Source organism: Primulina tabacum, chromosome 1 (genome assembly GCF_025594145.1).
Source record: "Primulina tabacum isolate GXHZ01 chromosome 1, ASM2559414v2, whole genome shotgun sequence".
Lineage (NCBI taxonomy): Eukaryota > Viridiplantae > Streptophyta > Magnoliopsida > Lamiales > Gesneriaceae > Primulina > Primulina tabacum.
The window spans coordinates 50,464,630-50,482,777 of record NC_134550.1 but is presented as its reverse complement, the minus strand read 5'-3'; the positions used below and the strand labels follow the sequence as shown (position 1 = coordinate 50,482,777).

Genomic DNA, 18,148 nt, shown 5'->3' with positions numbered 1-18,148 from the left:
CTACAGTGGTAAAGAGCAATAAAAGGATAAACAAAGTGATAGAATTCATGGTTCGGTCCTTTAATGGAAAAATTAGACATTAAAACAGCGTAATAATCCCGATCCAATGCTCATCGTTGGCCAATCGCATAGGATAAACGTTTGATCAAACCCTGATGAATTTGTTTTTAGCTAATGGTGAGCATTTGATCAAAAACTCAAAATGCTCCAAATTTATTGGGCAGTGTTGTTAAAATGTTTGCAGCTTGCTCTTTGTAATGTTGAATTAGTATTCATTTTTGGGAATATTTAAACAAATAAGGGATGAATCAAGATTCAAAATCAAAAAGGATATAAGTATATATATATTTTAAAAGAGTATACATTCTTTGACATAATTATTGTTTGAAAATGATTATTTTCCCACTCTTCGGAGCTTCATTTTGTTATCATTGCGAAGCCCCATTTTAGGATTCAACCATGTCGAGCAGCTGGGTTACGTGCAACATGGAAGTTGAGATCGATCAATTATTTATATGTTTTTAACGTTTGATTAATTTGTTTTTGTCTGATCAATATCTTGTTCCATTTTTAAACGAAAAAGACGTGAAATTTTGTCGAATCCTTTATTTTCGTTTCAAACAGGAGGAAAAGCTAAGCCATTCAAGCAACCAAAGGTCGAAAAGAAAGTTAACGACGAGGTATGGATCTTCTGCAACTAATTTCCCATAATTGGAAATTGAGGGAGGTAGATTTAACCAAGCGTCTGAATGGGTATATGCTTGTGAAAGATGGAATTATTTGTTTCAATGGTGCATGCAGAGAAATTTGAACCATACCTATCAATCACTCTTCCGGATTCTTATTTTTTTCGACTTTTGTGCATGGAGAGGTAGCGCCTTTCTTTCGCTCAAACGTTTCAAAATGCTTGTGGAAGACAAACTCAGTGTCACCCTATGAAGTATGAAAAGTAATGGATGAAAGCTGTGTAATCTGCCAAATGCTGTATAGATTTTACGTGGGCTGTTCGATATGGATTTCTTGCCAAAATCGATACCATCATCTTCAAAGGGCTGTGCCACGTGCTCGATGCTGGGACCAGATTTTTGGTGTATGAATATATCTTGAGATAGTGCTAGTTTTCTTTCCGATTGTTTTAACCTCGAGTGCTTGTATCAATTCAAATTGTTTGAGCATTCGAACCTTCAGAAAGAAAATGAGGGAATTCAAACACTAACAAAACGTAATTCGTTTATCTTGTTTGTCAAGTGGGCTTCGGTAAATTACTTTCTTGTACATATATCTTTGGTTTTGGTATATTGCAGGTTGATAAGGCCAATCTTCAAAAGAAAAAGGATGAAGAAAAAGTAAAACACTGGTTTTTCTCGGATGAAGAAAAGGTAAAACACCATGCTCAAAATGCATAGTGTGTCGCTAAAGCAATCAAAATTCGTGTATGATCTGGCCCTGTGATTTATTTTACAGCTGTTCGGGCTCTTCTGGATTCTCTTTAACAGGATCTTCCTCCTCTTCCTCTGTCTTTTCTTCTTCCTCTTCATCGTCTTCTTCAGGCGGATCGGCCGGCATTGGTGATGGCAATGGAGTTTTCATTGGGCTGAACTGGGGGAATATGTCGGGTCTCCTTCCAGGCTTTGGCCTATCCCACTCCTGAAAACACAATATGATCTCAATTATGGAAGTCAAGCTTCAAATTAGAAGGAATCCGACGAGATTAGAAAACAAAGCACAATAAACAACATGAAGGTAAAAAAAAGACCAGTTCTATGAATCCTGGTCCCATGGAGGAAACATCTAACTGCTTAAACATGTTGAATTGAGTCAGATAGCAATCAAGGACCGCTGCATAGACATCTTTTACAGGAGTGCCAAAGTAGAAAAGAGCCATAAATCAAATGCACATCGTGTCAATGAACAAGTATTATCTCCCTCACTGGTATCTGAATGCAATGCATAAGATTGCCATTAACAATTGCATAATTAAATAATTTATCGAAGCAGCAATACAAGAAACGTAAGGAAGATTCATCTAACTTCTCTTTCACATGGATGTTGTTCTAGTCTCATAAAAAAATGGTAGGTTAGTTCTGTCCTATTCTTCTAAATATGCCAAGAAAGATTCACAAAGAAGATACAAAGACCTGAAAGTTACTCCTCAACCATTTCAGATGGTGAAAACGAAGCTTAGAGATATGTTTTGTGAATCCAAAATAACGAATGAAGCAAAACTATCAACCACTGAAAACATGAACATGCAAACAGAGTAGTATTCTTGAACCCTTCTTCACGAGCATGAATAAGTTCTAAAATACAAGTGCAATTGCAAATACTCTCCGATACGAGAATCTCTGTTTTCTTCTGCTTTCGTGCGATCCCCATGAATCAATTTCGTTCATGTCCACACTCAAAAGTCACCCTAGCACGAACACAGTACTTTTCTGCCACTGATCAATCAAAAACAAATCCAAGACGAGGACACAACGAGGGGATTTCATAACTAATTTCTCCGAAGTCCCCCACCCCACGAGAAGCATAAACGATAAAAAAAAGGCAAATAAACAAAGAGGAACTCACGATAGGAAAATCGAGAGGAGAGCGTCGAGTCATCTTCTCTTCTTTCGGAGCCATACCCACAACCAATGACCTTCGAATTCCTCGCCTCAATACCGGAAAGCGAAATCTCCTGAAACCAATCAAAGGCGGAGGAAGAGAAACAGACACCATTGTCTTTGCCCCCGTTTCGCATGAGGTTGAAGTAAGACATGGAGACGACACCGGCGTCATAGCCGGGATTTTGCTTGATAAAGAGAGGGATAATTGGAGCAACGCCATGTATGGCGGCGTGCGAAAGCTTATGCGGTGTTGCTGTGAGCTTCTCCACCTACAAATATCCACTCGCAAAACCGCCAGGCCCAGAACCCAGATTTGACCCCGGCCTTTTTTTAAATAAAAAGGAAATCATAATTTTGGTAACGCGTGTTTACAATTTTTTTTATCATTATCGATGAATAAAGTGAAATTTAACAAATTATAAAGGGACTAAATTGATATTTGAATTGTTGAAATAAAAAAATAAAAATAATAGTGTGTGTTGAATTTTTTTAAAAACAAAAACAAAAAATTATCATATAAGGGTAAAATTTGAAGAAAAAGTTGGTGTCATCTAGATGGTTACTATTATGTCTTCACCCTTGATAAGATAGAATAAAATAGAATATATATATATATGATTATTTGGATTTTTAATTTGGTTAAAAATATCATTTTCATAATATGAGAGCTTATCTTGATCTATTTTTATCTATATATGTTGATTATATATATATTTTTTAGATTTAAACTTTGATAAATATTTTTTTATTATACTTATATACACATTAAAAATCTATAGAATTTAAAAAATAATATTACTCTACTATATTATTGTCTATATATCTATCTATATTTATATTTATATATATATAAACTGAGTTTTTATCTAAAATAAAAGTTTTCGATAAAATGACAATTTTAAAAACATAAAGATATATATCATGAAATATGTGTACTGTAATAAATGATTAAAAATATTTAATTTTATATAATTTTTATTGATATATTTTTTTAATAAATCACTCTTATATAAAATATTGTAGGTTTTAAACTTAACCACACAATTATTTGAAGGGGATAAATATTTTAAGTATTGTGTTCTAACTGTTAAATATTTGTATTTAGATCAACCATCGATTTCTTAAAAAATATCATAAAACCCTATTTTAATATATTTTTATATAATAATATATAGTTATCGTATCCAAATAAAATATTATTTTATTTATACTTGTTGCCACGCAACCCATCATTTGAGAGGACCTGTCATTTGGATGAACCGAGACATGATCAATTCAACCAACATATTTGGTGGGACAAGATAATTAAGTATGTTTATCTGTGAGACAGATCAACTCTATCGATATTCATAATAAAAAATAATAATTTTCATGAATGACCCAAATAATAGATTTGTCTCACAAAATACGATCCGTGAGACTATATCACATAACTTTTTGTATTTTTAATTATAATTTGATAGGTTGGGTGTGCTAGTTTGCAACCTACCATACTCAACCAATCTTTTGGACGGACAAAATATTATCTAACTCAATTCATTTATTTGACGAGGTGGTAAGACATATTAACTCGGGTCAAGCCATTTTCACATATATGAATTTTGAAGTATGTGTTTATTTAGACAAGCATTTATAAAACACTTTTATAAAAGTGTATTTTTTTGAATTTTTTTTTATTTTTTTAAATATAAATATGTATTTAAACAACCGTTTTTAAGATGTTTTTATAATTAAAAAATGATTTGTCGTTACTTTTCTTTATAAAAAATTTAAAAAATTAAATTATATTTGGGGTACAAATATTTTAAATTTTTTTGAAAAACATTTTACAAAAATTTATTAAAAAAATATGAGTATGTCTCTTATGAGACGATCTCACGAATATTTATCTGTGAAATGAGTCAATTTTATCGATATTCACGTAAAAAAATTAATACATTTAACGTAAAAAATAATTCTTTACCTCACAACATATAATCAGTGAATCTTAACATATACAGAAGGACGCAGAAGGCGGCGGTGTGAGCGTCCCATCCCCTACATCATCGTGTACTGTGTTGTCCACGCGAATCACGAGAAACGAAAACGAATCGGTTTTCTTCAGTTCAAAGTTGGTACACTCACTTGTGTTGCCAAATCTCTTTAATTTTCAGTGAATAAAAGCACAGAAAATTGGCTGTAAACTGATTGCATTTGGAATTGTTGCGTGGGTGGTGAAATAATGGATTTTTGGCCAGAGTATCTAGCGAGCAGTTGGGGCAGAGAATTTGTGGCAGGCGGGTTTGGCGGCACCGCCGGTGTTATCACGGGCTATCCGCTAGATACGCTGAGAATTCTGCAGCAGCAATCAGGCAAAACTGGGTCGGCTTTCAGCATTCTCCGCCGCGTGGTTGCGACTGATGGCCCCTCCGCTCTGTACCGGGGAATGGCGGCTCCGTTTGCTTCTGTCACTTTCCAGGTTCCTTTTCTCGTTGTGTTATTGGGATTGAATAATCGTGAATTTCCGTGTCGGATTTGTTAACGTGGATCATGGAATTTTGGTCACGTACTGTTCCCTTTTTACTGTGCCATATATGCGTACTTTAGGCTCCCTTTTATGCTGGGAGAAGATCTCCAAAGGTGGGATCTCTACGGGGCGTGCTACTTTTCAGTTTTCAGCTTTGGTTCATGTCAATTTTTGACCAAGTTTTCAAATGTCACATTTTTGTCACAACTTAATAAATATTTGTTCAAAACTTTCAATTCATAGAATTATATGCAGTAAAATGGTGATAATTCTTTTGCTTTTGGGGCTAATTTACACTCGATCTTCACGATGTCACTTCCTTTGCAAATGCAGAATGCCATCGCTTTCCAGACATATGCCATGCTATCTAGAGTACTAGACCCAAACATCGCTGCAGATGATCCACCCTCATACAGAGCAGTTGCTCTCGGAGGAATCGGCACAGGAGCTGTACAAAGCCTGCTTCTCAGCCCTGTCGAGTTGATAAAAATACGTCTACAGCTGCAGCAGCAAACCAACCAAACAACCAGTCAATCGAGTATCCAAAAGGGTCCAATAGACGTCGCCAAATTCATATTCAAAACGGAAGGTTGGAGAGGGCTATACCGCGGTTTAACCATCACTGTTCTGAGAGATGCACCCGCTCACGGTGTGTACTTTTGGACATACGAGTATATGAGAGAACAACTCCATCCAGGATGCCGGAAGAACGGTCAAGAACCATTTGGAACCATGCTTCTGGCAGGTGGTCTTGCGGGAGTGGCTAGTTGGATCGGTTCCTACCCTTTAGATGTGATCAAAACGAGAATCCAATCACAGTCGTTGCCTTTGAGATATTCCGGGATCGTCGATTGCTTTACGCGAATTGTGAGAGATGAAGGGTATAATGTGCTCTGGAGAGGTTTAGGTACCGCTGTTACTAGAGCATTTATCGTGAATGGGGCCATTTTTACTGCATATGAGGTAGCTCTCAGGTGCTTGTTTCACGACAATGGTACTTGAACAGAGAACGTGGTATAGGCATGAAGCTCGCATGCAGAGTAACCTGGGAGTTTATGCCGACTCTTGCAAGCTAAAATGGCATGAATTGCTGCAAGATTTGCCATTCAAGTAAAGGGAAGTAAGCAAACACTCGAAGGGAAGAGACACATACATTTCTTGATCTCCAGTCTTTACGTACATTCGACATTGTGAGCATGGGATTTGTTGTTCATGATTATGAAATTTTCTCCAAACTATGATTTAAAAACATTCATTGAAGTATGATTTGATTTCTACACTGTAAGATAAAAAACTTGCTATATAGATCTGAATCTTATGTTGTTTTTGTCGTGTTTGGAGTGGTACGTAGACGCCTAAAGCGTTAGTTCAACATCCCTAACCCGAGATTTTACGACAACAGTTCATTCAATGAGTCACATATATTTTTTCATACGACGTAATTCAATCATCCATATATGTGAAAAACAAATATAGATCCTTTACAATAATTGGATGAATACTTGTCACAATGCACATATATGGATCTTTACAATAATTCGATCAATGAATAATGCTAAATGTACAATTAATATACAATCAATATATCGTTAGAGCGATATTTACAACTATTATATCGCGATATTTTACTGCTATATCGCGATATTTTGTATTTAATATATAGTGACATTTTGATAAATTAAATTTTTGTATTGATTTTTTTGTATTATACAAATTGATATATAATACATGTGGCATCACTCTTCGATCAATGTCGAGAGGAATACCAATGGATTCAGAAGCCCTTATAAATTATTGGGTGGTAAATACTTAGAATTTGGAAGGTAGTGGTAGACGGTATAGTTGAAGTGACAATGCGAACCATCTTTGATCAGACAGGGAGATGAAACCCCGGGAAGAGGAGGGGACAAAATAGCGTTTTTAATATATTTTTTTCTTGTAGCACTTGATTTTGTAATTAAAATTACAATAGGTATTTTGTTAGACGGTATACGGATTTTTATTTGTGAGATTAATTAAATCTATCCATATTTACAATCAAAAGTAATATTTTTATGGGTGATCCAAACAGAATATCATTCATTCATTCTCACAAAATTGACATATGAGACCTTGTCACATGAGTTTTTGTGTTAAAATTAATGACTTAAATCCAATCTTTTGACATTTTTTAAGATGTTTAGTGATCAAAATTATTATGTTAGAATGTCAAGGAATCAAGGTTTCATGTTTGAAACGAAATTTTGAATTCTATACTCAATTACAAAATCACAATACGATTTTTTATTTTGTAATATTTTGAATTCTAAATTACAAAAATTATTGAATTACAATACGAAATTTTGAATTCTAAACTCAATTACAAAATCACTATACGATTTTTTTTATTTTGTAATATTTTGAATTCTAAATTACAAAAATTATTTAATTATGAATTCTAAACTCATTCCCCTGCTACGAAAATTACCACAATGATGAGATTAAATAGATTCACAATACGATTTTTTTATTTTGTAATATTTTTAGAATTATAGTTATGAATAAAATTTGTGGCAAATATTATATAAATTATGTAATATGGTTGGAAATTATTCAAATGTACAACTACAAATGTGTGTATTATTTAAATATAATACTCTTATATTATTCAAATATAACTAAAATTAAAATACTAGTAAGTATAATTATTTAAATTTGTTAAAAGTAAAAATTTACAGGTAAAAAATAAAGATCTCAAACTAATAAAATTGTAGAATCCGAAAATCAGATTACGTATAAACCATGCATAATTTATATTATTTAAATTAAAAATAAATTTTTATAAAAATATGAAGTGTTTTAGTTATTTTAAAAAAAATAGATGTTTAGTTTCATCTTTTCAGGATAAATACGCGAGGTCGGGCCGGAGTTTGGAGATTAGAAATAAGGTTAATAATAAGAAAATATTCCTAAATTTAATTTAAGTCAATGAATAATTTAATTTAAAGAAATAGAATGTTTTAGAATTTATTTAATTAATTAGAGCTAAGTTGGTAAATAAATTCTTTTAGGTTCAATATTTAATTAAAGCTTAAATTAAAATATGTAAACAAGAGAGAATGAATTAATCTAAGTATGAAGTATTCAAGAAATTAAACATAGTATTTAAATGCTTAAAGTTAAATCCATGCAATGCCATGCAAGAGGTCATTATAAATTAAGGTGTAAATTCATTAAAATGTAGAATGAGTATTTAAAACCTTAAGCAATTAACATACAAGATGTAAACAATAAAACACCATGCAAATAAGTAATAATTTTGGGTCCAACATTTAAAATATTCAAAGGTGGATAACTCTCCATTCCAACAATTCCTAATTACAATTCATGGGGTATTCATTTCTCATTTTAATTATCTAATGGGTAGTAAATTTAAATGCAATAACATACCTCATTTCTACTCAACCTATTAGACAACAAAACCGTGTAAATGCAGTAGGAAATAAGGAATAAACCAACGACAATAAGGGGATTAAGAAACAATTCAAAACCCTTCACCTCCTTCATTTGTAACTCTCATTTTAATGTATATTATGGACCCTTTAACACCATTATTAACATTCCTCTTCCTTACCTACATGTCCTACATTCATATGTTCAAAAAAATCAGTAGGAAACATCTGAGAAAAATCGTGAATTAGCAGCAATGAGGAGAGGGTAGGAACAACAACACTAGAGGAGGAAAAACAATTCATATCCATTCAACTTCTTGACTTGTAACCTCCAACTAAATGCACTTCAAGACTCCTTTATCATCCCTTGTAACCTTCATACTCATTACCTAGCAGCCCTTCATCCATAATTTCGAAATTTACAGAAGAGAACAGCAGCTAAAGATCGAGAATAACAGCACAAGAACAAGAAGGAATTCTCAACTCCGACTCCGTCGCTCGTAATTGTCGTATGGATTTGTTTTTGTCAAAACAAATTCTAGGCATGTATATGTTGTTCATTTTCTCTTCAATCAAGTCCTATAGATATTTTTAAACCATTATATAACCATGAATCAAGCTAAATCACGAAATTTACAGCAATCTTCCCAAGCAAAATCTGTACAGATTTTTATAAACTCTTTTGTTTCCAATTTCACGGTTTGAGATGTTTTGTTGATTACAGGGTGTTGCTTCGGTTCCAGGCTCACATGGCTGCTACTAGGCATGAATTAGAATGTGTTAGGGTGTTTTTGATTCAATGGTTCAAGCCCATACACGCATAAACAAATAAATGACAGCAACTTTTCCCTTAAGTGCAGAATTGGAGTCAAGGTTTTATCATTTGGTTGTTTAGGGTGAGAGTTCAAATCATGGCTGTCCTACGGACTGTAGCCACGGTTAGAACCCTTCCATATCATGTCTAGGACGTGACCAAGGTGTCCTTTCAAAGCTTGGTTCATGGTTCCATCAGATTTTTAAAGCAACAACACAAGCATCACTCGAAAAAAATTCTGTTTCTGGTTTGTGTGAGTAACTTCGGTTTTGAGGTGTTGGGATGGGCTGTGGCTGGCTTGTAGCTCATAGCCATGGTTCATACAACACTCCATCATGTCTAGATCGAGCTATGATTGACCATACAGCCACTGGAACGAAATAAGACAACAAATTCATTCGAATACTACAGCACAGAATTTCTGGGTGCTCTCGGTTTGAGCTGTGCATTGTCCTAGGTATTGGCTCGGCTTGTGGTTGGATTCTAGCCCTTAGCCATGGTCCAAGCCATGCCTTAGAATGTTAGTAAGAGTCTTTGGGTGGTGGTTCAAGCCCTTGGTCATTAAATTTCAGAATTTCCCCTCAAATACACAAGATGCTCCTGCTGTAATTTGACAGCAACTTGCTGTTCGGTTCATGAGGTTGGTTTGAGTTCTTGGCTAGCTTTTAACACATGGCCTTGGACTGGACAGTACCTCAATGAGTTAGGAAAGTCATGTTTTTGGCCGTTCGTGATTCGGTCAAGTTTAGAGGTCATACGAGAATTTACGGTGAAAGGTGCCAAAATGAGTCTCGAAAGAGTGTTTTATGTTTTTGGATTCCTTTCACCCATTTTCGTGTTTTACAGTTATTATGCATATTTTTCAGTATGTTTGGGGTATTTTTAATCATGGTTAAACGTCGGTTTAATGTTGGTTCGGGTTGGTACGAAGCCATGGTTAAAAATCAAGTTGTTGGTCCGAATCGTCTCGTTTTTTGTTCTATTGTTAAGATTTTGTCAAGTTAAGATTTATTTCATGTGTCACATATTAGTAGTAAGTCGCAGCAAGCCTGGGAACGATCCAACTCATCCGGTAAAAAAATAAGATTATAATTATATGACGTGCATAAAAATATAAAATGTTTATTTTTGAGATATATGCGATATGTCTTGTGGCCACCTTATGCTTATGGGTTTGGAAGTCGGTAGGAACAACCGAGGACCTCTCCGCCCGGTGACTTACGACCGGTTTATGATTATGTATGGGTACGGACATCCAGTCCAAGGGCTGTGATTGATCTCTACCGCCCAGTATACTGTGGTTTAGTCTGATCAGGCGCTTACGCTATGTTATGGGCCACTAGCTTAGAAACATTATCTCTACCAGAAAATTATGATATGTTATGACAGAGCTCTATTGAGCAAAGCTTTTACGTATGATTTTTAGATATGCACGTAGTTATAATTATTCTTGATATGATTTTTACCGTACGCTTTACGATACTTTATTTTTACGTTGCATGCGATTTTATGATATATTTACTTGTTATTCACGATATATACATGTTGAGTCTTTAGACTCACTAGACTTGATTGTTGTAGGTATTGATGAGGTCGGGACCGCGGACGGAGACCAGTGAGCGATCTTGGGACAGCAGTAGTAAACCCGAGGACCTCATGATTTAATTTATGCACCTTTTATTATTCAAACTCAGTTTTAATACGTTGGATTATTTTTAAGTTGATGTTTACGTTGTATTATTTTTAAATTGTTGTTTGAAAACAATATTTGCTTCCGCTGTTATTTTAAAGTTAAAACTATTTACATATTTACTTTAATTAAATGAGACAAGATAATTATTTATTTAGAAAAATTTTTATAATTCCGCAAAATTATGAATACGAAATACGGACCTTTACAAAAATATATTAAACTACACACTTTTATAAAATTTTCTCCACTCAATTGTGTTCTTCTTCACAAATTGAGAGACCTATTCATAGAATTTTTTGGAAATAATCCAAAAATAAATAAATCATTACATACATCATCACACATTAATTTTCAATATTTACAACTCTTATTTTCAACATTCAATAATTTCAACTCTTTATTTTCAACACTTCTCATTGTGATGATGATCATGATATAATGATTGTCTTCATTACGTGTTTTTATACTGCCTCGTTAAAAACTTTATTAGGAAAACCCTTTGTGATAAAAATCATAGTAAGGGAAAAAGAACGCAATCATGTAAACTCTCCTTCATCTTAACACGAACGATTCTTCACAATGCATCCTAATGTTATATATATACGTTCTAAATAATGTCGTAGGAAGTAACTTTGTGAAGAGATCCGATGAGTTTTTACTTGATTGAATGTAACGAATATCAATATCTTTATTATTCTCAAGCTCTTGGGTGAATGCGAAGAATTTATGGGGAATATGTTTAGTTATGTCTCTTTTTATATATCTCTCTTTCATTTGAAGCAACACATGCAACATTATCTTCAGATAGTATCACAGACTTCTTGTCGAATGATAATTTACATGGGATTTGGATATGTTCGGTCATTGATTTTAGCCATTTACATTCACGGCTTGCTTCATGTAGTGCAATAATCTCGGCGTGATTTGATGAAATTGTTATGAATGTTTGTTTCTGAGAACGTAAAGAAATTGCAGTGCCCCTAAGAGTAAATACATATCCGGTTTGGGAACGTGCTTTGTGTGGATCAGATAAATATCCAGTATCGGTATAAGCAATTACACTTTGATTGGTATATTTTGAATACAAAAGTCCCAAATCTGTCGTTCCTCGTAGATAACGGAATATATGTTTAATTCTGTTATAGTGTCTTTTTGTTAGATATGAGCTAAATCTTACCAATAAATTTACAGCAAAAGATATATCAGGTCTTGTACAATTTGCAAGATACATAAGGGCACCAATAGTACTTATATATGGTAATTCTGGACCAAGAATAATTTCATCATCTTCACATGGACATAATGGCTCCTTTTCTATATTTAATGATATAACAACCGTTGGAGTACTTAAAAGATTTGATTTATCAATATTAAAACGTCTAAGGACATTTTCTGTATAATTTGACCAGTGAACAAATATTCCACATTCTTTTTGTTCAATTTGCAAACTCAGGCAATACTTTATTTTTTCAAGGTCCTTCATTTCAAATTCTTCCTTCAAGTACGACATAACTTCTTGAATTTCCTTATTCATTCCAATGATGTTTAAATCATCAATATATATAGCAATAATTACGCATTCAGATGTTGTTTCTTAATGAAAACGCAAGGACATATTGAGTTATTTGCATATCCTTTTTTCATTAATTTCGGCCAGATTGTTTTAACTCATATAATGATCTTTGCAATTTCACATAATAACATTCTCTGAGTTTTGAATTCTGTGCTTTAGGCATCTTAAATACTTCGAGGATTTTCATATATATAGATATATTACTAATGAGTGATTCGTATAATTAAGATTTGACAACATCCATAAACGTATTTCTAAATTTTCAGATACCGTCAAACTAATCAAATATTGAAACGTAATTGGATCCATAACATGAGAATACGTTTCTTCATAATCAATTTCAGGCATTTGAGAAAAATCTTATGCAATAAGTCGAGCTTTATATCTTACTATTTCATTTTTCTCATTTCACTTTCGAATAAAGACACATTTGTACCCAACAGGTTTACCCAATAGGTTTTACATTTTCAGATGTAAGGACTATAGACACTTACGTTTATTTAGCGAATCCAATTGAACATGGATGACATCTTTCCATTTTATCCAATCATATCGATTTTTACATTCACCAAAAGATTTTGGTTCATGATCTTCATTGTCATTTATGATGTCAAATGCCACATTAAAAATATCTCATCAATTTCTTTTATATATTTTATGTTCCATATTTTCCAGTATTAATATAATTGATAGAGATTTTATGATTCTCATCAGTTTGTGGTTCTGACGGAACATTTTCATCATCATGTATTTCTGCTGGAATAGTATTCTCTATTTTGTGATCATCGTGTTTCTTTATATTTTTTCTTTTTCGAGGATTTTTATCATTGGAACCGATTGGCCTTCCACGCTTCAAGCGTTTAATGACATCATGAGTGTCTTCAATTTGTTTATTTGGAATTTCAATTCGAGCAGAGGCATTTACAGCATGTATATATGATTTAGTGACCCTCTTTGTATCTGAAAATACATCTAGTATTTGATTTGTTATTCTTTGTTCACAATTTGTTGTACATTTTTTCACATTGTTTAGTTCTTGGATCGAGATGTAACAATGATGATGTATTCCATGCAATTTTTTTTCGATATGTTTCTTTTCTCCCCTAACATTGGGAAAATTTCCTCATTAAAACAACAATCAACAAAACATGATGTAAACACGTCGCCTGCCTGAGGCTCAAGATATCGAATGATTGATGAGCTAGCACAACCAACATAAATTTCGATCTTTCTTTGAGGTCCCATTTTTGTTCGTTGAGGCGGTGCAATAAGCACATATACCATACATCCAAAAATTCTCAGATGACAAATGTCTGGTTCTTTACCAAAAGAAAGCTGCAATGAGGAGTATTTATGATATACACTTGGTCTGATGCGAATTAATGCAGCAGCATGTAAAATTGCATGTGCCCATAGAGAAACATGTAATTTTGTTTTCATAATCATTGGTCTAGCAATCAGTTGTAGACGTTTAATCAATGATTCAACTAATCCATTTTGTGTATGTATATGAGCAACATGATGCTCAACAGTGATTCCAATTGACATACAATAATTATTGAAAGTCTGGGAAGTGAATTCACCAGCATTATCAAGTCTAATTTTCTTGATTGTATGATCAAGAAATTGATTCCGCAATTTTATTAATTGAGCAAGTAATCTTGCAAATGCCACATTCCGGGTTGATAATAAACATACATGTGATCATCTGCTGGAGGCATCGATCAATACCATAAAATATCTAAATGGTCTACATGGCGGATGAATTGGCTCACAAATATCACCCTGAATACGTTAAGAAACATAGGTGATTCAGTTTGGATTTTAGCTTGTGATGGTTTTATAATAAGTTTTCTAAGAGATCATGCTTTGCATTGAAACTTATTATTTTGAAAGATCTCTAGGTCTTTCAGCGGATTACTATGTGTATTTTCTATAATTTTTCGCATCATTGTTGAACCAAGATGTCCTAATTGATCATGCCAATTAATCTGTATTGAAGAATTATCAACTACCATGTTTGATTCAATTGGACTCATATATGTACAATGCAATCCAGTAGGGAGAATTTGTAGTTTTTCAACTACATATTTATTTCTTAATTTATATATGGTAAGACACATATATTTATCATTTCATTCATTTATTTTCTGAATATAATACCCATGAGAATATATGCCATTAAAACTCAACAAATTTCTTTTCGACTGTGGTGAATACAAATCATCATTTATCATAAATTTTGTACCATTAGGTAACAAAAAATGTGCTTTATCTCAACTTTTTATCAAGTCTACATGACCTGATATTGTATTCATCATTGTTTTTGTTGTTTTAGTTCCAAGAAATATCTTTTATCTCGGAGAATAGTGTGCGTTGTACCACTATCAGGTATGCAACTTTCTATGGGATTAGTTCCTTGTTTAGTTTGTTCATAGCAGTTTCCATATTTGAACTTAAAAAAAATATGCAATGAAAAAAATTACTAACAATACATATGTAATTTATTAAAAAATATAAGGCATATCATAATTATACAATAAAACATTAGCATATGAGTACATGAAAAATAAAATATTTTATATTTCAATTCCAAAAATATATTGATCATTTTCAGATAAATCATTCAGAAAATTCACAACATCAAAATGAGTCGAATCACTCAAACGACAACTGTGTTTAGTGAATTTGATATCTTTTTCTTTCACTTTTATCGATTCTTTATAGAGCTTACAAAGATGCTCGGGGGCTCGACAAATAGGAGACCAATGTATTGAAGTGCCGCATATGTAACAAGAACTTTCAAATCGTTTTAAGTGATTTTCATTAACATTCATGTTCTCATGATGCCTTTTTAGTTGGTGGTTTGTGACTTACTTTTGAGATGAGTTATAGAAGTAACTATCTGGATTGTTTTCAAAACCACGGCCGCGATCACGACCACAGCCACTTCCAGATCTATGTCCACGACCACGACCTCGACCAAAACCTTGTCTCTGAATTTGATTTTGGTTTTCAGTTTTAAATTCATTTTTATTTACAGGAAATGCTGTTGATCCAGTGGGTCATGAATGATGATTTCTCATTAGCAGCTCGTTATTCTTTTCCGCCACAAAAAGATATGCGATAAGTTCAAAATATCTCGCAAATCTACGCACTCTATATTATTATTGTAGAGTTATATTTGATGCGTGAAAAGTGAAAAATGTTTTCACAAGCATTTCTGATTCTGTAGCCTCATGTTCACAAAATTTTAATTGGGAGATTATTCGATATATCACCGAATTGTAATAACTGAATTTCTTAAAATCTTGGAATCTTAACGTATTCCATTCATCACGGGCGGTCGGAAGTATAACTTTCTTTTTATGTTCAAATATTTCTTTTAATAATTTCCATAAAGCCATGAGATATTTTTCATTGAGATATTCACATTTTAATCCTTCATCAAGATGTCGACGCAAAAATATTATAGCTTTTGTTTTTGTTTTTTTTTTGTGATGATGAGATACCATTTTCTTTAATGGTCTCACTTAGACCCAATGACTCAAGATGCATTTCTACATCGAGAGTCCATGTCATATAATTTTTTCCCGTAATGTCGAGCGCAACAAATTCGAGCTTTGCCAAATTTGACACGGTGATACTATACAATTCAGACTAGACTCAATCCTAGTCTAGGGATCTCGGTTTCCAGAAGTTGGCATTCCCATATCGACCAACAGTAATAGAAAAGACTCCAGTTCTATCCACGTCGATAGGGTATCGATCACCAGTAATAGAAGAAGCTCTGATTCTATCCACATCGATATAGTATCGATCATCAGTAATAGAAGAAACTCTGATTCTATCCACATCGATATGATATCGATCATCAGTAATAGAAGAGTTACGATTCTATCCACATCGATACAGTACCGATCACCAGTAATAGAAGAAGCCACATTTCTATCCACATCGATAGCCAATCATCCGGTGACAGACTTTGGCACTATCGCCAATATACTATCTTGTGACATCGCGCAATGTGCCCGTGGGGATCCCGCCACTATCAGGCACTTCTGTCACAAGATTACTCGTCTAATACCTGCTATCTATAAATCAAGAGAACAAGTACCTCAATCAAATCAATGCAAATATCAATGCAATAAAGTAAAGTATGTGATTTAGGGAAACTCAAGTCTAAACCGACTCAAGTCGATCTCCCAATACCACATTGACTTATACCTTTCGTTCGTGGTTTCGGTCTGGAATTCAAACTCTGTCAATCCCTCGATCTGGCAATGGCAATATCAATAATATCATATTAATATACCGCTCAAACCAATTCCAATCTGATCAATAATTCAAAATCAACGGTATAACCGCACAATCCCGATATCCCGATCAATATAACATCACCAGATAATAATTCCCTCAACTAATAATCGATACCAATACAATCTGATATCATATCTCAGTCAATTAACTTCAGAAATCATAACAATTCCATAATCAGTCCGTTTCTTAATCTGACTTCGATTCTATGATTTCTAACATGTCAAGAACATCATATATGAATTCCATGCAATTCTGACAATGTCATAATTTCAAAACATGTCAAAACGTAGTAAAAATTACGTCCAGTAGTAGCCTGCGTTGATATGAACACAGTACCGAAGTCAGATTCAAAATCAGACGGACGGATTTCTCACAACTCGAGTTAAACGTAATTTTCTCCGGGAGCTTCCTCGTTCCTTTTCTTGCAAGTTCTGAAGACCTAATGTCTCGGCGCGTCAAACTCACGGTAGCTCGCGCATATGCGCGCCCTTACTCGGCGCATATGCGCGAGGCTATTATTCAGTTTTGCCAACTCTCGGGTTGTCTCGCGTATATGCGCGGATACACGTCGCGCATATGCGCGAGGCTCTCTGGACATGGTATGCACAGCTCGTGCATATGCGCGCACACCCACCGTGCATATGCGCGAGTCCCTCTGTCCATTTCGCGCATGTGCGCATCTCATGTCGCGCATGTGCGCGAGAAGTACTGTCCTCGCACATCATTCGTTTCACGCCGCCTCAAATCGTGTCCCGATTAATCCTTTCGTAATCACATAAAATTATAAATAAATCATCGTTAATTACAGTGATTAATTCTCGGGCATTACACTAATAATTGCACTACTTGCAATCAATGAGAATCGAATTCGTGACCCTGGCTCTGATATCAATTGTAAGACCGAGCGCTTGCCGCTTTACCAAAAGCTAAAGCTGTTGGTAATGGTGCAACTCAAATCTTTTAAACCGCACAGCAGCTCAAGCAGCACAATTTGATCGCTCTACCAAGTAGGGACAATTATTGTACCCAACAAAAATAAAAATAAATAAACAATAAAATAAATATTCTTATTTTTGAATATTGTTACCTTTTTTTTGAGCTTGGAAAAATATTGAGAACCGAACCTTCATGTATCGTGCTGATAACGTGTTAAAAGGTTCAATCATTTCAATTATTTATTTTCAACGAAATTTAATAATTAA

The 18,148-nt window shown here is 33.8% G+C and overlaps 2 protein-coding genes across 2 annotated transcripts; one reads left to right on the top strand and one right to left on the bottom strand.

Annotated features, from left to right (window-relative positions):
- Positions 1 to 1,213: 1,213 nt before the first annotated feature.
- LOC142546589 (uncharacterized) lies at positions 1,214 to 2,928 on the bottom strand. Its single transcript, XM_075654382.1, has 2 exons — positions 2,572 to 2,928; positions 1,214 to 1,647 (listed from the first exon to the last, which is right to left on the bottom strand). The coding sequence occupies exons 1-2, from the start codon at positions 2,827 to 2,829 to the stop codon at positions 1,459 to 1,461; spliced, it is 447 nt and encodes a 148-aa protein (XP_075510497.1). The 5' UTR covers positions 2,830 to 2,928; the 3' UTR covers positions 1,214 to 1,458.
- Positions 2,929 to 4,625: 1,697 nt separating this feature from the next.
- LOC142519350 (mitochondrial arginine transporter BAC2-like) lies at positions 4,626 to 6,440 on the top strand. The gene is made up of 2 exons (XM_075622343.1): positions 4,626 to 5,067; positions 5,449 to 6,440. Exons 1-2 carry the CDS (start codon positions 4,831 to 4,833, stop codon positions 6,115 to 6,117), a joined length of 906 nt encoding a protein of 301 aa, XP_075478458.1. The 5' UTR covers positions 4,626 to 4,830; the 3' UTR covers positions 6,118 to 6,440.
- The last annotated feature ends 11,708 nt before the right edge of the window (positions 6,441 to 18,148 follow it).